At 43.6% G+C, this 22,910-nt stretch overlaps 1 protein-coding gene across 1 annotated transcript in view; it reads right to left on the reverse strand.

Moving 5' to 3' along the window:
- Positions 1–22,910, reverse strand: part of PPP1R1B (protein phosphatase 1 regulatory inhibitor subunit 1B) — an 86,830-nt gene that overhangs the window by 18,512 nt on the left and 45,408 nt on the right. Inside the window, exon 4 of the mRNA XM_063425458.1 lies at positions 2,656–2,725. Coding sequence (XP_063281528.1) covers positions 2,656–2,725 — 70 coding nt within the window. The remainder of the gene's footprint in view (positions 1–2,655; positions 2,726–22,910) is intronic.

Genomic DNA, 22,910 nt, shown 5'->3' on the forward strand with positions numbered 1-22,910 from the left:
ACAGACAAACCACTAACAGACACTCACTCACTCACTAACAGACACACACTAACAAACACACACTCACTCACTCACAGACACACACACACACACACACACACACACACAGACACACTAACAGACACACACTAACAGACACACACTCACACTAACAGACATACAGACACACACTCACACTAACATACACACACTCACACTGACACACACACACTAACAGACACACACACTCACACACACTAACAGACACAAAAAACAACACACTAACAGACACAGACACACACTCACACTAACATACACTCACACTAACAGACAAACCACTAACAGACAAAACACTCACACTAACATACACACACACTCACACTAAAATACACACACTAACAGACACACACTAACAGACACACTAACAGACACACACATTAACAGACACACACTGACACACACACACTAACAGACACACACATTAACAGACACACACTGACACACACACACACACTAATAGACATACAGACACACACACTAACAGACACACACACTCACTAACATACACACACACTGACACACACTAACATACACACACTTTTTCTTTTAAAAATTCAACCCCCCCAGCCTCCTTACCTTTGGGAATGCTGGGTGTGTCTCCTTTTACCTGAGGGTCCAGTGGCTGCTGGTCAGTCGGTCGGGTGGGTGGCGCTGGCGAGGGAGAACTTCCCCTGAGCTCTCTGCTCAGCTCATTCGCGCACCGCCTGCAGAGTGATACCGGGAGCCGGAAGATGACGTCATTCCCCTGAGCTCTCTGCTCAGCTCCTTCACGCGCCGCCTGCAGAGTGATACCGGGAGCCGGAAGATGACGTCATTCCCCTGAGCTCTCTGCTCAGCTCCCTCGCCAGCGCCGCCCGCCCGCCCGCCCGCCCAGCAGCCCGCCCGGATTGTCAGTTAGCCGCAAGGCTAACAAGGTATTTGCCCGGGCATTTGGGGGCGGCGTTTTTTGCCGCCCCCTGGAAAATGCCGTCCAAGGCAAATGCCTTGTTTGCCTCGCGGCTAATACGTCCGTGCGTTCCATACTGGGTTGTTCTTTCAAAAAGATAGCCTCATTGAGAAAGGTATAGCCCCAGTGACATGTTTCATGGGTTAATTAGGCAGCCAAAGGAACCCAATGAATGTGAGTTGTTTAATGAGTAAAACTGCAAGACTGTGTGCTACCAAAGTTACCTAACAAGATCAACAAGTTTAATTTGTGAACTTGGAAAGTGACTTACAACTTCAAAATATTTAAAAGAGCACCATTAGGTTTCTTTGTTAAGATCCAAGTAGAATCTTTATAATTTCTCATAAATCTCTCTGTATAGCTTGACTTATACCACACCATTCCCCTTTTGTTGTCACACATTCAGTGAAAGGACCACTATAGTGCCAGGAAAACATACTCGTTTTCCTGGCACTATAGTGCCCTGAGGGTGCCCCCACCCTCAGGGTCCCCCTCCCCCCCAGCCAGGCTCTAGAGGGAGGAAGGGGTTAAACTTACCTCTTTCTCCAGCGCCGGGCGGGGGACTCTCCTCCTCCTCTCCTCCTCCTCGGCTAAATGCGCATGCGCGGCAGGAGCCGCACGCGTATTCAGCAAGTCCATAAGAAAGCATTCTCAATGTTTTTCTATGGACGCTGGCGTCTTCTCACTGTGATTTTCAAAGTGAGAAGCGCGGAAGCGCCTCTAGCGGCTGTCAATGAGGCAGCCACTAGAGGCTGGATTAACCCTATTATAAACATAGTAGTTACTCTGAAACTGCTATGTTTATAGAAAAAAGGGTTAATCCTAGCTGGACCTGGCACCCAGACCACTTCATTAAGCTGAAGTGGTCTGGGTGCCTATAGTGGTCCTTTAAAGGAACACTATAGGCACCCGACCACTTTAGCTCATTGAAGTGGTCTGGGTGCAGTGCCCCTATCAGTTTAACCCTGCAATAGTAATTATTGCAGTTATTGAGAAACTACAATAATTATTATCCAGGATTAACTCCGCCTCTACTGCACTTCTGAGCCGTTAGGCGACTTTTGGTCACCTGACGCTGGATGTCCTAATGCTATACATGAGCTAATCCTGCGTGACCCAAAACCCCATAGGAAAGCATTATACAATATTTTCCTTAGAAGCTGTCCTAATGCACTTTCAATGATCAACGTGCATGTCGGGTGAGGGTAAGGGAAGGTGGAACCAAGGCGGAGCCTGACCCAGTGCCGATGGTTCTGCGCTGCAGGGGGGAAAGGGGAGGGGTAGTTGCGTGAGTGCGGTGCACTATAGGGAGCTATACTGCTAGGAATACAATTTTATATTCCTAGCCTATAGTATTACTTTAATTATTCCAATGAGCTGATATTCAAATACAAATGATTGAACACACAAACCACACATAATGTATTCCAGACCTCACTGTCCCTCCTGAGGTTAGTTGAAAATGTAGTATTTTGATACATATGTGGATATCTCCATAATGAGGCGTCTTATCAAGGTGGGAGTACAATTAGTGTTCCGAGCACGGAATGCAGGAAATAATTCATGTCTTTAATACTGGGCAGTTATTGACCCTTGGAAAATATAAATAACATTGTGTTGTAACATCAGTCCCATTAATAACTCTACGTGTATAAATCAGGTTACATTACCTTTAATAGAAGGAGGAATATAAGCGCATGGATTTGGTCGCTTTGTTTTCAGAAGCTGAGAATCTGCTGTCTACATTTTAGGAGGAAAAAAAATGAAAAAGTTAACCATAGTAAGATGAGGATAGAGAATTGTTCTGGTTGGAAAACAGGCAGGCTAGATTCTAAAACAATTTTTAGTAACAAGTGTTGTAGCAAGATAAACAAGGATAGATTAGGAGAAGGGACAGGTTCACTGAAAAGATGCTAATGATCTAATTGGATGAAACTGAATGAGAGGCTACAATGTCCAGGACAAGGGGTCAACAAGTAAGAGAAACTGATGAGCAATAGGAGTTATGGAATACGGACCTGGAATTCGAGCATAATACGGCCAAGTAATTATAATAAGATAGGAAAGGGATCAAGGATGGAGCTCTTTTTAATTGGATCATGAAAAGGATGGGCTACCATCTGGGGGTGGGGTGTGACCAAACATGTCTTTAAAGGATCCTAACAAGTGGTGGTGCTCAAGCATCAGGACCCTTTTGGTCCCTTTGCTAGCAAGGAATGGTGATCCTCACTTAAGAGCAAGCCAGTTGGCCACCCATTATAAAGCAATTTTAGCTCAATAAACAAATATGGCGGGTAGACTCTACCCTCTCTCACTTCCACCTAGTATATTGTATTGGAAAAAAAAGTGCAGTATTTTAAAGAATCATCTCTGTTTCTCATTGGTGGAATCTAGGATAATTGGCTGCATTGCTTTGCCAGTCGAAGGGGGTAGGCAGACAGGTAACGTCATGTGGTGACATTACCACCATCTGTGCCACCATGCTGAGAGACCACACTGTACTATGACTAGTGATGTCGCGAACATAACATTTTCGGTTCGCGAACGGCGAACGCGAACTTCCGCAAATGTTCGCGAACCGGCGAACCATAGACTTCAATGGGCAGGCGAATTTTAAAACCCACAGGGACTCTTTCTGGCCACAATAGTGATGGAAAAGTTGTTTCAAGGGGACTAACACCTGGACTGTGGCATGCCAGAGGGGGATCCATGGCAAAACTCCCATGGAAAATTACACAGAGTCTGGTTTTAATCCATAAAGGGCATAAATCACCTAACATTCCTAAATCACAATGGATATGGATTGACACCTGACATATGATATATTGACACCTTGACATATGGATTGACACCTGTCCTCAGAGACCCTGATACACACTGACACAGAGCAGAATATGGACTGTTCCCCCTACATAGGGTCACTTGGCAGATATGGATTGACACCTATCCTAAGGATCCCTGATACACACTGACACAGAGCAGAATAGGGACTGTTCCCCCTACATAGGGTCACTTGGCAGATATGGATTGACACCTATCCTAAGGATCCCTGATACACACTGACACAGAGCAGAATAGGGACTGTTCCCCCTACATAGGGTCACTTGGCAGATATGGATTGACACCTATCCTAAGGATCCCTGATACACACTGACACAGAGCAGAATAGGGACTGTTCCCCTTACATAGGGTCACTTGGCAGATATGGATTGACACCTGTCCTCAGGGACCCTGATACACATTGGGTGGGGACCTACTGTCCTCCCCCCGCCCGCACCCCTGCGTGGTGGGTGGGGGCCATAAAAATAATGAGGGGGGACCTACTGTCCTCCCCCCGGCCCCCACCCCTGCGCGGTGGGTGGGGGCCATAAATCACAATGGGGGGAGGACCTACTGTCCTCCCCCCGCCCCCACCCCTGCGTGGTGGGTGGGGGCCATAAAAATAATGAGGGGGGGACCTACTGTCCTCCCCCCCGGCCCCCACCCCTGCGCAGGGGACCTACTGTCCTCCCCCCGCCCCCACCCCTGTGTGGTGGGTGGGGGCCATAAAAATAATGAGGGGGGGACCTACTGTCCTCCCCCCGGCCCCCACCCCTGCGCGGTGGGTGGGGGCCATAAATCACAATGGGGGGAGGACCTACTGTCCTCCCCCCGCCCCCACCCCTGCGTGGTGGGTGGGGGCCATAAAAACAATGAGGGGGAGGACCTACTGTACTCCCCCCCGGCCCCCACCCCTGCACGGGGGACCTACTGTCCTCCCCCCGCCCCCACCCCTGTGTGGTGGGTGGGGGCCATAAAAATAATGAGGGGGGGACCTACTGTCCTCCCCCGGCCCCCACCCCTGCGCGGTGGGTGGGGGCCATAAAAATAATGAGGGGGGGACCTACTGTCCTCCCCCCGGCCCTCGCCCCTGCGTGGTGGGTGGGGGCCATAAAAATAATGAGGGGGGACCTACTGTCCTCCCCCCCGTCCCCCACCCCTGCGCGGTGGGTGGGGGCCATAAAAATATTGAGGGGGGGACCTACTGTCCTCCCCCCCGGCCCCCACCCCTGAGCGGTGGATGGGGGCCCTAAAAAAAAACAATAAGGGGGGACCTACTGTCCCCCCCAGCCCCCACCCCTGAGAGGTGGGTGGGGGCCCTAAATAAAAATCCCCCCCCAATCAAAGGTGACTATGGGTCCCCAAGCCCCTAATCACCCACCGCCACACCCCCAAAAAAGTTACCCCCTACCTACCCCCCTCACCCTGTGTGGTGGGTGGGGGCCATAAATCACAATGGGGGGAGGACCTACTGTCCTACCCCGCCCCCACCCCTGCGTGGTGGGTGGGGGCCATAAAAATAATGAGGGGGGGACCTACTGTCCTCCCCCCGGCCCCCACCCCTGCGTGGTGGGTGGGGGCCATAAAAATAATGAGGGGGGACCTACTGTCCTCCCCCCCCATCCCCCACCCCTGCGCGGTGGGTGGGGGCCATAAACATATTGAGGGGGGGACCTACTGTCCTCCCCCCCGGCCCCCACCCCGGCCCCTAATCACCCACCGCCACACCCCAAAAAAAGTTACCCCCTACCTACCCCCCTCACCCTAAAAATTATTATATATGGACGGAGAGCTGTATGCCTGCCTGATACATATTATAGGGTTCTCTTGACATTCTGCTAACCTCATTTAGTGCAGGTTATATACCTCCATTGTAATTTTCATTCCTGTTCTATCCCTGATAGTTGCCTTATATTTGGTTACAGGCTACAGTACCAACCTACCTCGAGTACCTATTAGTAAGTAGGCTCTATTAATAAATAATGTTGTAAATAATTTTTTGATTTATTAGAACATTTCTACAGGGTTGTACTTCTTTTTCCTGGCACAACACCCACTAGGGTGTTTGTGTTGGTGAATTAGTGTTTTTTATGTTTTTACGAATATACTTACCCAGTGGAAGAAGAAGAATGTTACACTGTATACAATTTTTAAATAAAAAGTATACAAACATAGCCAGGATTCAGCTGTAAGCGTTTGCAACACTTACAACAATCAAGTAACATACATTCATTTAAAATGTAAGTTACTTGGCCAGTCATGTAATGACAGGAATGAATAAGTAGATAACTCCCTAATTCCCACGGTATTAGGGAGCTATCTACTAAAAGGCTGAAATACCTAAATTGGTCTTTCATCCAGATTTACTAATACTAAGTAAAGATTACTTAGTATTAGTAAATTATGCCCCTACTCGCTATACCGAGATTATCAAGATTGGTGTTGTCAGCCAAACCAATACTTACCCATAGGGTAGATTGACAACCGAGCTTGACTCCGTTCTTACAGGGGAAGCACCTGTCCGGAAGACAGCCACTAAAACAGGCTTCCCCAAACTCCGGCCCTCCAGATGTTGCTGAACTACAACTCCCATGATTCTCAGCCTATTTCATTCATTGAATCATGGGAGTTGTAGTTCAGCAACATCTGGAGGGCTGGAGTTTGAGGACCTGCACTAAAATGTGTGTTTAACCCTCCAATGGAAACATGGCAATTTCTAACAAACAGCAATGGTTTACATTGCAGGTTTAAAATTTGATGGACAATATACCTAGACAACTTCAGTTAATTCAAATGTTCTGGGTGCCTTTATTGGTCCTTTAAAAGTTAATTTTCATTATCCTGTCTTGGAGAGATTACTCTCTTTAAAATTCCCACATCGTTTGAAATTGACCAATGCAAATTGGGTGACTTTCTATTTGGATTCTATATCCACGCTATTAACCCTTCGATACACAGGATGAGTATAAACATTTTTTTTTTACATTCTTTATTTTTGCAGTGCAATGTTTATCAAACATGGTATCATAGCCATTTCACAGTTATGTATGACAAGTAAAAAGGTATGGTTCTAACAGAACACATCAAGATTAGAAATGCACATTTTATGTAACATAAGGAGGTCGGTATATCAAGTACAGTGTATAGATCATTCCCCTGCAATTTCACCGCTCAATTCACTGTCATTTAGGCGTTAAATAACTTTGTTTCTGTTTATGCAGCCCTAGCCACACCTCCCCTGGCTATGATTGACAGAGCCTGCATGAAAAATAAAAACTGGTTTCACTTTCTAACAGATGTAATTTACCTTAAATCATTGTATCTCAATCTCTAAATTTAACTTTAATCACATACAGGAGGTTCTTGCAGGGTCTAGCAAGCTATTAACATAGCAGGGGATAAGAAAATCTTACTTAAACAGAACTTGCAATAAAGAAATCCTAAATAGGGCTCTCTTTACAGGAAGTGTTTATGAAAGGCTGTGCAAGTCACATGCAAGGAGGTGTGACTAGGGTTCATAAACAAAGGTATTTAACTCCTAAATGGCAGAGGATTGAGCAGTGAGGCTGCAGGGGCATGTTCTATACACCACAACTGCTTCATTAAGCTAAAGTTGTTCAGGTGACTATAGTGTCCCTTTAATGGAAGCAAATTAGAGATAACAACACACGAAAAGGACTTGGGAATTGTTATAGACAACAAACTATTCAACAATGTGCAATGTCAATCAGCAGTGGCCAAGGCCAGTAAGGTATTGTCATGCATGAAAAAGGGCATTTATTCTTGGGACGAGAATATCATTTTGCCTCTTTATAAATCGATGGTAAGACCACATCTTGAATATGCTGTGCAATTTTGGGCACCTGTTCTAAAGAAGGATATTATGGCACTAGAAAAAGTGCAGAGCCTTGCTACAAAATTAATAAAAGGAATGGAACATATCAGCTATGAAGAAAGGTTAACAAATTTAAACCTCTTTAGTTTAGAAAAATGTTTCCTGAGAGGGGATATGATAATATTATACAAATATATTCGGGCCAATACAAACCATTGTGTGGAAATCTATTCACAAACCGGACTTTACATAGGACACGAGGTCATGAGTTTAGATTGGAAGAAAGAAGATTTCGTCTGAGGGAAAGAAAAGGTTTTTTTTTGGTAGGAACAATAAGGATGTGGAATTCTCTGCCTGAAGAAGTGGTTTTATCAGAGTCCATACAGATGTTCAAACAGCAACTAGATGCATACTTGCAAAAACAGAATATTCAAGGATATCATTTTTCAATGTAGGGTAATAGCTGCTTGATCCAAGGACAAATCTGACTGCCATTCTGGGGTCAAGAATTATTTTTTTTCCTAGCTTGTTACAAATTTGGAAGTGCCTCAAACTGTTTTTTTAAATTTGTTATAGAACCCAAAAAGCAAGGGTGGAACAGTGCTACAATAACTGATCACAAGGGGGCTGCACACCTGAATAAGAAGGTAACCCTCAAAACCTTTAAGGATAAATCGAACAAACAGAACAAAGGATACAGGTAGCGCCAAAATAAATACAATATTGTGGTAAGTAAGCAAAAAGGTACCAAGTAAAAAATAAAAATGTCCTTTTGAGGTTATAAAAGTTTTCAAATGTTGAAAAAGATGTCTCTGCAGTGGTATCACACACCAATTGCATATGCAAAAGAGAGAATAGGAGACCAATAGTGCAGTATTGTAAGTCTGTGGACTATAGACAACATAGAACTAAAAATTGCCAACTCACGTTTTTCAGAGCTATAACCAGCTCTCCGTAAAACAGCAAACAGTGGTATTTCAACTCCCCACTTGTAGGATATCCCTCAAACGGTAGTTGTAGTGTAGTTTACATGCAATCAAAGAAAAAGAAGGCCCGTAGTGCTCTCCATATTTGCAAATAAGTAGTAGTAAGATGAAATGTACTTGCAATTTTAAGAGCAGACAAACCGCTCTATGGTAACAGCATGGGTGGAACAATCCCCACCTAGGATACTTTTGATTATGGACCTGATGTGTATGGAAAATAGGTTACGCCAGGTACAAATAAAATAAAACAAAAAAATAAATAAAAGTATAAAAAGACTGCCCTAAAGCAAAAAACAAATATGAGGAAGGCTGAACTTGATGGACGCAAGTCTCTTTTCAGCTATGTAACTATGTAACTATTGTGTTTCTCCGAAAATAAGACCGGGTCTTATATTAATTTTAGTCCCAAAAAACACACTAGGGCTTATTTTCAGGGTAGGGCTTATTTATTTACGGTACCGGTATGAACATTGAACCCCCCCCTTTAATTAATCCACCCCCCCTTTAATTAATCCACCCCCCCTTTAATAAATCCACCCCCCTTTAATAAATCCACCCCCCCTTTAATAAATCCACCCCTCCTTTAATAAATCCACCCCTCCTTTAATAAATCCACCCCTCCTTTAATAAATCCACCCCTTTAATAAATCCACCCCCTCTAATTAATCCACCCCTCTAATTAATCCACCCCCCCTTTAATTAATCCACCCCCCTTTAATTAATCCACCCCCCCTTTAATTAATCCACCCCCCTTTAATTAATTCACCCACCCTTTAATTAATTCACCCCCCCCCTTTAATTAATTAAGTCCCAGACATAAAACACCAGTATCTACTCACAGTTCAAAGAGTCCGACCACTGGGTGCCTCACTGCCCGGAATGGATCCTTCCGCTGAAGATCCGTGAAGGCAGACTGACGGCGCTGCGCACGTCGTCATCACGCTGCGCACGTCGTCATCACGCTGCGCGATGCCGCGGCCCTCAACGCTCCTCCCCCTCCTCCTCATAGAAGAAGGAAGTCCCGCCGGGCCGCAAAGGTAAAATGCCTAGGTCTTATTTTCGGGGTAGGGCTTATATTGCAGCCCACCCCGAAAATTCAGCTAGGGCTTATTTTCGGGGTAGGTCTTATTTTCGGGGAAACACGGTATGTAATTATGTAACAGCAGAGTTCCCTCCAATTGCGTCCACACAACTACGTGTCTAGAGTACTTAGTACTCCCCCATAAAAAAAACTATTACCTAAATTACCATCGTGCAAAAAACGTGCTGTTATAAAATAAAGAGAAAATGACAGTGAGCCAAAGCCCGATTCAGCGCTACTAAAGCGCCTTCATCCGGGGCATTTTAGGGAGCCACTCACCGGTCACGTGATAAACGCGACCAATTGCGGCTCTAGGGGGCGTGTAGTGAATATGCCAATTAGTCACTCTCGTGTCCTGAACCCCGCCCTTGGTATTACTGCCCCTTTTTCGATAATCACGCCCACCTCCATACTGCATTGTCACAAGGACTCCTCCTTGTGACAATGCAATATGGAGGTGGGCGTGATTATAGAAAAAAAGGGGCAGTAATAGTGGGAGGTGGGAGTAATAGTGGGAGGGGTCTTATTCGGCGGATTCTTACACACAAGGGGAGGAGAGATAAACGAAAGTGACGACCCTTTATAATATACATTGGAGGACTAGAGGAAAGAAAAGGTAACAGCTTATTATTATTAGAATGCAAGCTCATTGAGCAGGACCCTCCACCTCTCTGTTCCTGTACATCCAGTTGCCTGCGTACAATTACATGTCTGGTAGTCCACCCATTGTACAGCGCTACGGAATCTGATGGCGCTATATAAATAGTAAAATAATAATGATAATAAAGAACATCAGTATATATATTTTAAGACTTCTATCCCCTATTATTATAACGGGTTAGTGCCAAACAGATCCCTTTCAGTTATAGCCGATAACATAAGGAGAGGATGATCTTTAAGACATTTCTCTATGTGATTAGTATTATATTATGTTATGCTACTGTGCAGATATATATTTTATATCAGAAACCTGTTGTAAAACGTTTAAGCACTTATTGTCACACATATCCCTCTGTTCAAGGGGGTAACTTTGGATTGGTAATTTGGGCAATGCAATAAATAAAATTACATAAGATTTTTATGTTAAAGGTCAGTGAAGAAAGAGATTGTATTACCATATTCTATAGACACTTTTGTATCTAGACAATGACCACAGTGGTGTACTAAGAGAGGGGCGGGGGTGAGGGGGTGGGGGCACGGTTCGCCCTGGGTGCCACTCACTAGGGGGGTGCTGTGACTAGGGGGGCCTTAGGATGTGTGAGCTACCATAGCAGCCGCACAGCTCACACACATAGGGACAGGCAGCCGCAGAACTTCAACACCGCCGCAAGTAAGAACATTGGAGGAAAAGTTAATCAGCAGTGGGGCCTCCACCCACTGTTATTATTGCTGCACATCGAGGGGAAGAGGGAGGAAGTCCCTGCTTCCCCAACAACTACAGACCAGGGACTGAATCCACTACTCCTCCAGCCCAAGCTGACTGTAAGTAAGAGAGAGAGGGAGAGAGTGTGTGTGTGTGTATGACTGTCTGCCTGTCTGCCTGTGTGTGTGTGTGTGACTGTCTGCCTGTATGAGTGTGTGTGTGTGTGTAACTATCTGCCTGTGACTCTGTGTGTGACTGTCTGCCTGTGAGTTTGTGTGTGTGTGAGAGTGCCTGCCTGTAACTGTGTGTGTGACTGCCTGCCTGTAACTGTGTGTGTGACTGTCTTCCTGTGACTGTGTGTATGTGTGACTGTCTGCCGTAACTGTGTGTGTGACTATCTACCTATGACTGTGTGTGTGTGTGTGTGCGCGACTGTCTGCCTGTGACTGTGTGTGTGACTGTCTTCCTGTGACTGTGTGTATTTGTGACTGTCTGCCTGTAACTCTGTGTGTGTGTGTGTGTGTGCGTTACTGTCTGCCTGTGACTGTGTGTGTGTGTGAATGCCTGCAACTGTGTGTGTGACTGTCTGCCTGTGCCTGTTTGTGACTGTCTGCCTGCGACTGTGTGGCAGTGTGCCTGTGAGTGTGTGTGTGGCTGCCTGCATATGATTGGGGGATGCAGCCTGTAACTGTGTGTGTGTGACTATCTGCCTGTGACTGTCTGCCTTTAATTGTATGTGTGACTGTCTAACTGTGTGTGACTGTATGCCTGTAACTGTGTGTGTGACTGTGTGCGAGTGACTATGTGCCAGTCGGACTCTGAAGACTGTTGCTAATGTTGTCGTGTAAAAAAAATAAATTCTATTTTAAGTGGCTGAGCAGGGGCTTTTGAGGGAGAGGCAGCCTTTTGGGGGGAAGAGGGGAGTGCAGGAGTTTTATGCAAGGGCTTGTAGAAGGGGGGAGGGATTTGGTATCGGGGCTGAGCAGGGGATTTGTGCAAGGGAGGTGCAGAGGTTTTGTAGAACAGGGCAGGACATACATCTCATGCGTCTTGTAGTTCTACAAGACGCATGAGAGGGAGAGGGGATTTGTAGAAGGGGGCAGGACAGGACAGGGTTTTTTCAAAATTGACACATTTAAAAAATATTGAGGGTGTTTTTTTTACATTTTAAAGTATGGAGGTGGGGGGAAGGGGGATCCACGCCAGGTGCCAAATGCTCTGGGTACACCCCTGAATGACTATACAGTAAGAACGGATTGTAATGGTACAGTAATTAATGGATTACATACTAGAGAATATATGCTATCCATACGCATTAATGTTGTCAAAATGAGATCATAAGATCTTAAAGGGACTCCTCGTGAAGTAGTTAGATACGGCCCTCAGTATATTAATTGTTCCTCTCAGGAATACATGTAATTATAAGCTACGGTATATACAAAACACAAAAGAATAATAAATAAATAGTGATCTATCCCATAATTCATAATTTCAATATAGTACGTAGCTGCCAATATATGGAGAGAAAAACACATAGATACCAGGGCCAGATTAAGAGCCCAGTGGGCCTGGTGCTGACAATTATGATGGGGCCTAATTACAGAATCTTATCAACCAAAAACACTAAAACAGTCATACCTCTCAAGCGTCATGTATTTGATGGAGTTGGTGTTGGAGGGAAACTCAAAGGATGCAGCTATAAGAAAACACATACTCTATGCTAATCTCTATATCTAATTTATGCTTTCATCTTTCAAGTAAATCCATATCCCCTAACAGCTGTGTCCAGTGAAGCAGTGCAGGAAGTCAATGGGCGGGGTAAAAGGGTGGGCCATTGATGCGAATCACATGACCAGAACTGCCAAAAGAGGCAAACATGCCCAAAAAGGGGGCATGTCTGTCCAAAGAATAGGAAGGCCAGTCTGGCATCAGTGGCCCTATGTATCACAGTGTCAGTGTCCCCATGGCGCCCTGTCCCCTAGTCTCCCAGTGTCTGTGTCCCCATTTCTCCCAGTGTCCCCATGTCTCAGTGTGTCCCGTGTAACTAGGATACTAGGGGACACTGAGCGACATGGGGACACAGTGAGACATGGGGACACTGAGAGACCCGGGGACACTGAGACACTTGGGGACACTGGGAGACATAGGGGCACTGAGACACTTGGGGACACTGGGAGACATGGGGGCACTTGTGGATACAGACATGTGGACACTGGGAGACGTGGAGACACTGGGAGACATGGGGACACTGAAACACTAGGGACACTGGCTTTTGAAAACATTTTTTTTCATATACCTCCAAAGAAAATATGTAGAAGAAAAAAATAAATGCATGTTTTTTCTATGAAATATTCCTTTAAGAAATACCAACTAGGTAGTGCAACCTTTTATACAGAAAATATATTAAACTGACAGTTTTTATTTGACAAAGCTATTTTTCAAACTCTTTGTACACTGATGTAAATATAAATTTGGGCCACTAAATCACGGTTGATTTACAGTTTTCTTTAAGTTGCAAGGTTTTAGAGGCAAAGGACCTGTTGCAAAGTTTAGAACTATTTTTTCAACAGACAGTGAGTTACATTAGCAAGCAGACTGCTGACAGTTCCAGGTGTCAAACATACTGGGTATGCTTTGGCAGTGAGCCAGCTGTACTTACTAGTGCGAAGAAAAACATCATAATGGGCTAATTGTTATTAATGTAACAGTTATGCCTTTTGCCACCAGGGAAACAGACAATATATTCCAGTGTAATGTTGTATTTGCCTCTGGAAATAGGAGGGTTAAAGCCGTAGATATGGAAATTCCTGGTGTGCTATATCTGTGTTTTTTTAACTTCAAGGTTAGTTCAAGGTCAAATATGATCCAACCACTGGTAGCCAAGTGGTGAGGTTGTACACTGAGCTACAAGGGCAATTTGTCTGACTATATTAATTCTCTTAACGCTTTTACCCAGCTCCACAAAAGCAATAGCTATGGCTATTAAAGTAACTGTCAAACATAGGTAAAAAACACTGCAGTTTATGTTTTGAACTAAGATCTACGCTATCCTTGCTAGCGCATATTGTATTAGCCTGGCTACATAATTCCTTATTGTTGTGCACATTACACGTGTTAACGATGCAATTCCTTAGAATCTTTCTCTCATCTAAAACCAGAAAACAAAGAAATGTCAAAAAACAAAAAAATACTTTACGACTTTTGTGAAAAAAAGCTTTTTGCACGTGCTATAATATAGTGGGTTTTTAATGGGAAACAAGTAATAAAGGAAAAATAGTATGTGCTGAAACCTTTTAAATCAGATTTGTATTCCGATTGTCTGCATGACATCTTCATCCAAAAAGGTGAAGACAGTCTGGTGAGCGTGTACACCGATTTGACTGGCATCATAATAGCCAACTATCCCATAGTCAGAAAAAGCATATTTGCTAGCACACTCCCAGGATAAAGGCACAACATTGGGACTGCTCCACTAAATTAATGCTAGCTGGGAGGTACTCTCAAATCACAGAACGGGACTCCAAATGATGAAAACAACATAAATCAGAGGCAATTCTGTGTTTGGTGAATGAACAAATTTTCTATTTTGACTTTTTGAAGGTTATTTTGCTAGCAGACTTTAACTTCGTCATTTCTGTGAAATTCAATCTGTGAGGATATTTCACAATATCCCTGACAAATCTCTGAATTAGTCTCCAAACAACCTTGAGTAAATGGCACATTTCATGTCAATTCAGAAATTATTTTTTGTCTTTAAGCAACTGAAGGTTTAATGTATTGCCCCCTATAGGAAGCAGAACATTAGAGAATTTGAAGTCCAAAGTAGAAATGCACAAAGTCTAGCGACCATAAACGTATAATATATGCAGTGTTGTATTGGTGAAAAATGAAGACATTACATTTGAAAGCAGTGCAAACTCTAAAGTGTAACCCTGATGTGGTAGCTATCGGTTGGTCTGTTTCTACCCAAACTGCTATGGTCGTCTCTTTCTCCAGATCAGATACAGCTTTTCCAGCAGATTTTCCCAATGAAGTGAACAGGTACCCAAACATCAGCCGAAACTTGATGAAGGGTATAACAAAAATGAAGCTTTATTTGTGCCACACTGGCTTTTATACAATTCCCAATGCAAGAGGCACTCCCCCATGGACCTTGTGGGGAACAGGGACACAAAACATACAGCCTATAACAATGCCGTGACAAACAGTGACACTCCCAATACAAACAAGCAATTCCCAACTCTCTACCTGGAGATAATTGAGTAAGATAAAGTAATAAATTAATTATCTCCAGGCAAAAAAACATTATTTTCCCCAAAACGTAGAAAGTACCCCAAAACATCCCAGATCCCCATGTCATATCCCCTGATAGCCCTGATTTGGGTGACCAACATATCCAAAAATCAGCCAGATCAGTTCAGGGGTTTTCAAATTTTATGGAAGTTCAATTTGGACCGACCGTACACGAGGCTTCTGCCCAGAAACAGTTCCATGAGTTTAGGCTGTGCGGGCAGTCTATTTCGACAAATCACAAAACCGAACTAATGCACAAACGGAACCCTCTGGCTCATAGTAGCGATTGTTCCCCTGGTTCGTGGGAGCCAAACTACCGAACAGCGCTCTCCTAGCTGTTCGTGAAAAGGAAGCAGGCGTTTGTATCGTTTAACCGGTGTTCAGGAAGTCAAGTGTCCGATTTTAGTTCCAGACACTCGACGACCAAGTCCCGCTGCCTCCTTTCGTGCAAACAAGATGGCCGCCATTTTCTCTTGCACGTGGAGTTCAGCTATACGAACGGCGGCCACACAGGGAGAGCGCTTGATTGATGATTTCCTTTGGTGATAATGAGCCAGAGGGGTGGTCAGTGGTTCGGTAGTTTGAAACTACCGAACAAATAAACGAAAACTGGGGAAACAGTCAAAATATTGTTTGAAAAAAGTCAGGAAATGCTGGGTTTTCTTACAATCACTAAATCAGACTCTGATCTAAACTAAATTGCAAAATTTAGTCAAAAATAACCAAACTGTGACTATAAGTGAGTTGGAGAATTTTTCCAGATCTGCACTTTGTGCCTTGATTTTGCAAAGTGTTTTTTATTTAACTTCAAAACTATTTTCAGTGAATAAACCCATAATTATGTCAAATCCCAGTCCACTCAATTCACTGTCCTGGGCAGCGGGTAAATGCACTTACTACACTTCCTAACACACTTCTTCTCTTGGGTTCTACAGGATCAACGCATGGGGCCTCTTCTCGGCATGGGCCACTGACCTGCACATGATCTGCCCCTTCTTTTCTGTCAGTAGGATTGGGCAAATTGCCAAAAAACGCCTTTACTGGCCATGCTTTAAATATTCCTTTCCTAGAATTACTTTCCTTCTGATCGTGGAGTGTATTTAGCCACAAACACCCCATGACGAGAGGTCACTTTGATATCTCATAGGAGGTAATTATATGCCTTGTGATTGATAGATTGATGTGGGATATAGAACCTCTGTCCGAAAGCCAGGCAATATTAAAGTAATGTTTGAAATCATGTAAGATGCTCTATACAGCATTCTAACCATATCAGGAATGCTTGTTTCTTAATGAGCACAGCTAAACACCCAGTAAAACATTGAGAATATGAACCGAATCTAGAATGTACAACAGTGTACAATAATGTATAGTGTAAATGCGGGTATAAATAACATACATAAATTGATTTAAATTATTTATATCATATACTTAGGTGTAAATTACATACACACATATATTTGTGTTCGGGGCCATTTCAGTAATGGAATGAAATAGTGATTAAGTAAAATACCATAATAAGCAAAAGTCGGTTGAGGTGTGCCGATACTGACGTGTGTGATAGGCCTGTAAATAAGTGGGTCTACCTTAGATAGAGTTGAATAGAGGGTGTGGAGGGTGGACCAGCCGAGCGTTTGGAACCCAATAGGTAACGTAGGTAAGAGGAGGGAGTCCTTTTTAAAGGTACATAGCACCTCCCACAACTTCAGGCCCAGCCTTCCAATATATTATATATTCAGCATACACACATTATATATTTACACATAGATACATACATACAGGGTGGGCCACAATTCAGAGTAGGATTTGTGAAATGAACAACTTTGTATTAAAGGAACACTATAGTCACCTAAATTACTTTAGCTAAATAAAGCAGTTTAACTGTATAGATCATTCCCCTGCAATTCCACTGCTCAATTCAGTCATTTAGGAGTTAAATCACTTTGTTTCTGTTTATGCAGCCCTAGCCACACCTTCCCTGGCTATGATTGACAGAGCCTGCATGAAAAAAAACAGTTTTCACTTTCAAACAGATGTAATTTACCTTAAATAATTGTATCTCAAGCTCTAAATTGAACTTTAATCACATATAGGAGGCTCTTGCAGGGTCTAGCAAGCTATTAACATAGCAGGGGATAAGAAAATCTTAATTAAACAGAACTTGCAATAAAGAAAGCCTGAGTAGGGCTCTCTTTACAGGAAGTGTTTATAGAAGGCTGTGCAAGTCACATGCAGGGAGGTGTAACTAGGGTTCATAAACAAAGGGATTTAACTCCTAAATGGCAGAGGATTGAGCAGTGAGGCTGCAGGGGCATGTTCTATACACCAAAACTGCTTCATTAAGCTAAAGTTGTTCAGGTGACTATAGTGTCCCTTTAATGAACCAACTTCAATGATATGACATACAATGAATGCTTAACGTACACAGAGATTTGTTTGACCAGATACGGAAGATGTCATAATTCAAATGAGCTCCATTTGCCGCCTTACAAAGTTGGGGTCTTTCGATTGACTTGTTCATACCATTAGTTAATGCTTGAGGTTCTAGCTCTCGAATTTCTGCATGAATATTCTTCTCTAGTGTACCTGGTTTGTTCATGTACACCTGCTCCTTCAGATATCCCCACAGGAAGTAATCGGGAGCTGAAAGGTCGAACGAACGTGGCGACCAATTAATCTGAGAATTTCATGAAATTATCCGCTGGCTGAGCAGATGCCTCAGAAGGTTCATTTTGAAAATAAAATTCCACTAATTTTACTCTTTGATCCTTTTGTGAATTTACCCCATGATGAATCTCCCAAGACTCAGTTATAATATGTATGTACATCCAACAATTTTTTTTTTTTTAACCTACTAACAAATAAGTTATTTACCTGTCAAATGTTACTCTGAATTTTGGCTCACCCTGTATAAACATTAACAGCATACATACAATGATATTGATACAGTTATGAAAACCATACAACAATGTATAACAAGGCTAAAAATCTATATATTTACAAACATACAGCAATACATAATAATAAACAGTGTATATAAAGTTAGATGTAAGGTACAACAATGTTTCATGATTTATATTATATATGGGATTGTGAATAACAAAGCAGTGGTGTACAGCAATGTATGGCACATTTAGACACTTATGGAAGACATACAGCACTGTGTAATTGTGGAGCGCATCTATGCAATGATGCATAGTATGTATACTGTTATAAAGAATGTACACCAATGTATAATAATGTAGATACAAATACGAAAAAAACAAGTCCTGCTCTCACTCCCATCACTCCTGGGCGGCAGCAACGACCACATCAGTACACATCAGCCCCAGTACATACAGTAAAAACCAAAGAAAAAGTTACCTGCGCTCTCTCCTAAATCCCTATGTATATTTAAACAAATGGAGGTCATTTAGTTACTCCAATGGTCATTGAAGGGAATGCCCGCCGCCAACGTCAAGGTAGACCCCCCTAGGTGGGTCCTACACTGACCTTTCACCTTGCTTCCTTGAGCCTCTGGCAAAGATATCTAATGAGAAAGAGAGGGGTATTTTTATATACACCCTAATATACTTATTAACCCTTAATAGGGTTATTGCATACAGTTCTAAAACCCACACTGCAATGTACAATGACGCAGAATGTGTATACCATGATAAAAAATATTTTTGAGCATGCAACCTCAGTTTTCTATATAAAACAAGTAACAGATATGAAAAGCACCCAGACCCTATTTTCAATCACTGTTTCCTTAATCCTCCATAATCATTAATTTAGTTTTTTTTAAATGGAAATTAATTGTTATTTACGGCATGAAGTAAACAGAGCAACGTTTTTACTGAAGTAATAAAATAAAACATAAAGAAAGTACAAAAAAAAAGAAAAACAAAAATAGGAGGAGGGGTGCCACATTGTAATACATGTAATGCAGGGATGTCGAACATGCGGCCCCCCCAGATGTTGCTGAACTACAACTCCCATGATTCTTTCAATGAAACAGATAGCCAGGGAATCATGGGAGTTGTAGTTCAGCAACATCTGGGGGGCCGCATGTTCGACATCCCTGATGTAATGTATCGAACACGTTATCAACAATCACGACATGCGTTGAGTGCCCGTAGTGTGCCAGCATCAATGGATCACAAAGGCTTTTCAGGGTCGAGAGCAGTGAAAAACGGGGATAAAGTATAATGTACCTCCTCATGGGGTACATTATGTTGTGGGTTGCCCTGAAGATGCTTAAGTGATGGTCATATTTTATCAAGCTTCTGTTTTGTTATGTGTAGACATCACTTCACACTTAAAATTAGTTTCAAGTTTGTTCAAGAGTGCTACTCTCCACACGCAAGAACATAATTCTTCTCATTAAGTGGTCCCTCCTATTTTGTATCCCCTTTGTTACATAAACCCTCCCTTATAATTTCAACCTCTCTATATTATTATTTTAATTATTTATATAACGCCATCAAATTCTGTAGCGCTGTACAATGGGATCAACTCCCTCTTTATTTAAGCCCACTCCACCCTTCCATTTCCCTCAATCTCGTTTCTCCTACTGTATCCTACATCAATACCAATTCTGTTGCTTCCCACGTTACTTCTGTTGCAATGTCTATTCTCTAGACACATCTAGGGCACGTTCTTGTCCCACCATCTATATTTATTTTTCTCACATCCTATGAGAGTGTCATTGTAACTGGTGTATCGCCACCTCCCCTGTGTCATCTAGTTTCAAACTGGCATCATCTTTGATGCTGGAAGCTAAATCCTTGCGTCATTATATTGCACCTCTATCCCCTTCATCAATTCTTCTCAAATGTCGCATTTGAAACGCCGTACTCGCACAATCTGGCAATTACGACACTGACTCACACCTTGAAAGGAACCATGTCATGGTTTCCATTTGTCATCCGACAGTGTGTTCTTGTTTTGTCTGATTTCTTGGTATTTTAACCCATTTTGACCTTGGCTTGTTTCCTGTCTTTGGTTACCTCTGTAATCACAGACATTGCTAGTTATTTTGACTTTGTGTACCTCTGTAATCCTGACCTTTGACTCAGTTATCTGATTACTCTCTTACTCTGCCTTTATCATGCTGCTTAATTTACTTTGCAACATTAAGCCCAGCCAATTCAAAGAAACGGTAACAGCTCCCTGGTAACCGGCCAGCCATTTCTTCTGTCATGGGGACAGGCAAGTCGACAGGGCTGGAGCTTAATATTGTATCACAGCGTTGCAGGAGATTACTACAGCAACGCTTTGATACAATCCCTGGCACCGGCCGGAAGTAGCTGTCTGCAATATCTCCCACCGTACCACTAGAGAACAGGTTCCACCTCACTGGCACAAGGTAATCATTAAGGAGGGGGAAAACAGTTTCTAAGCAGCTTCTCAGCCCCCGACTCCCACACTACAATCCCAGTCCTCCCAGTACAGGCCCCTGTTTTACCACTAGAGCCCCTATCCCCCCACCACAGCTCCAATCCTCTCACTATAGACCCTATAGCCTCAATCCCCCCCTACAGCCAATATGCCCCCACCTTAGCCACCTTAGCCCTATCGTTCAACCATAGTCCAATCCCCCCCACCACAGCCCCTGTCCTCCCACTACAATCCCCCCCTACAGCCAATATGCCCCCACCTTAGCCACCTTAGCCCTATCGTTCAACCATAGTCCAATCCCCCCCACCACAGCCCCTGTCCTCCCACTACAGACACAGAAGCGTCTCTCCCCACACCGCAGCATCTCTACCCCAACTAATGCCCCTGTATCCCCACCACTGCCACTATCCACCCATAACAGCACCTATCACCCCCTTGTCTTCCAACTATAGCCCCTATACCACTGCACCTGTCCCCCCACCATTGTCCTCCCACAACAGCCCCTATCCCCCACTACAGCACTTTTACTTCATTTTCCCCAACTGAACCCCTTCTACCCCTCAAAACATAACAGCCACTGTCTCCTCCAACACACACAATAGTCCCTATCAACCCTATCAATCTGCAGCCCCTATTCCCTGCACACATACACTACAGACCGGATCCCCTCATACATTCTCTACAACCCCAGTTTCCCAACACACACACACCAGCCTCAATACCCACACAAACACTCTTCACCCCAAGTTTTCACACACTACAGCCCCTATTTCCTTTAACACACACTACAGCCTCAATCCACAAACAACCCCCTATCTACATGCCAACACATATACTACACCACAAACAGCCCAACCAACACACATCTCGCAACCACACAAGCAACTTCTCACCAACGCACTCAACCCTACAAGCAGCTTCCCCACATACACAACCCCACAAGCATCATCCCCAAACACACCCACAAACAACCCGACAAGCGGCATCCCTGGAAACAAGCAGCATACTCTCACAAATGCGACACAGCAAGCAAACACCCCACACATGCAACAACACAAGCAGCATCTTAACAAACCTTGCATTAACCAGGACGTAATTGAAAATCAGAGTAATCTGAATGCACCTTTCCAGGTTAAATTCTTTGTTATTATTATTTTTAAGGCATCCAAGTGCTTACCCCAAACATTTGTGTGCATGTGTCTATATATATGGAAAGGCTGATCCTGTGGGCAGAGTTTGTAGTTGTGGGATGAGAAGTTCCAGCTTATAAATAAATTCCTCCTGGCTGAGACTGTCTGGTTCAGCCCACCCACCACTCCTTTTATCAAGCCATTTGAATTGGTGGGCCCTCTTTTTACAGGCCTACCCGAATGTCGGTTTCGACACACCACAACCGACTTGTGCACCACTAACATAACTCTGCTTATTGTCCCCGACCACAAATATATACAGTATATGTGGGGTGCATTGAGGAGACTGGCCTTCGGCAGCAAAGAGGGTAAACCCAGCCATGGATGTGCCATTTATGCCTTCTTTCTCTCCTCCTTTGCCTGGTGGGGTCACCTTTACCTGTCTACTGTTTGTTTTCCAACTCTAAAGTATGCACTTATTTGATGATGTAATCAAGCAAGCACCCTAACACTTAGACTGCCAGGATTGAAGTGTAGTATCAGTTCAGTGACTATATAGTTTTATATAACATATAGCAATATGTAGTCATCAGACAATCTGACAGTCCTGTTACTTCCTGGTTGCTTAGCTCAAGAGGCAGCAATTACCCAAAACACCTGCCTTACAAAGACTTATCAGTGAGCTGCATTGAGAAGTCTGTGATTGGACAGCCACAGGAAGTCTGGGTGGGGTTTGAAGGGGAGGTCTTGCAAATGCTACAGACAAAAGATCTGCATCTCTTGAAAACATCTTTTTAGATATAATGATCCTTTTGGTTTTTGCTTCCCAAGCACTACCAAGCCTCAGTAGCAAACCAGTAACCAACCTCATGCTGATGATTTGTATTAACAATGAAACAGCTGTCCATGAGTGGTTCACTGGCTTGGCATCTTTTCAAAGCTGTTGTGTTTCATAGCTGTTGTATACAGCAAACACAAACTCCAAGGAATCCATGTTTAACCCCTTAACGACGCTAGACGGTTCAGGACCGTCAT

This window comes from Pelobates fuscus, chromosome 6 (genome assembly GCF_036172605.1).
Source record: "Pelobates fuscus isolate aPelFus1 chromosome 6, aPelFus1.pri, whole genome shotgun sequence".
NCBI lineage: Eukaryota > Metazoa > Chordata > Amphibia > Anura > Pelobatidae > Pelobates > Pelobates fuscus.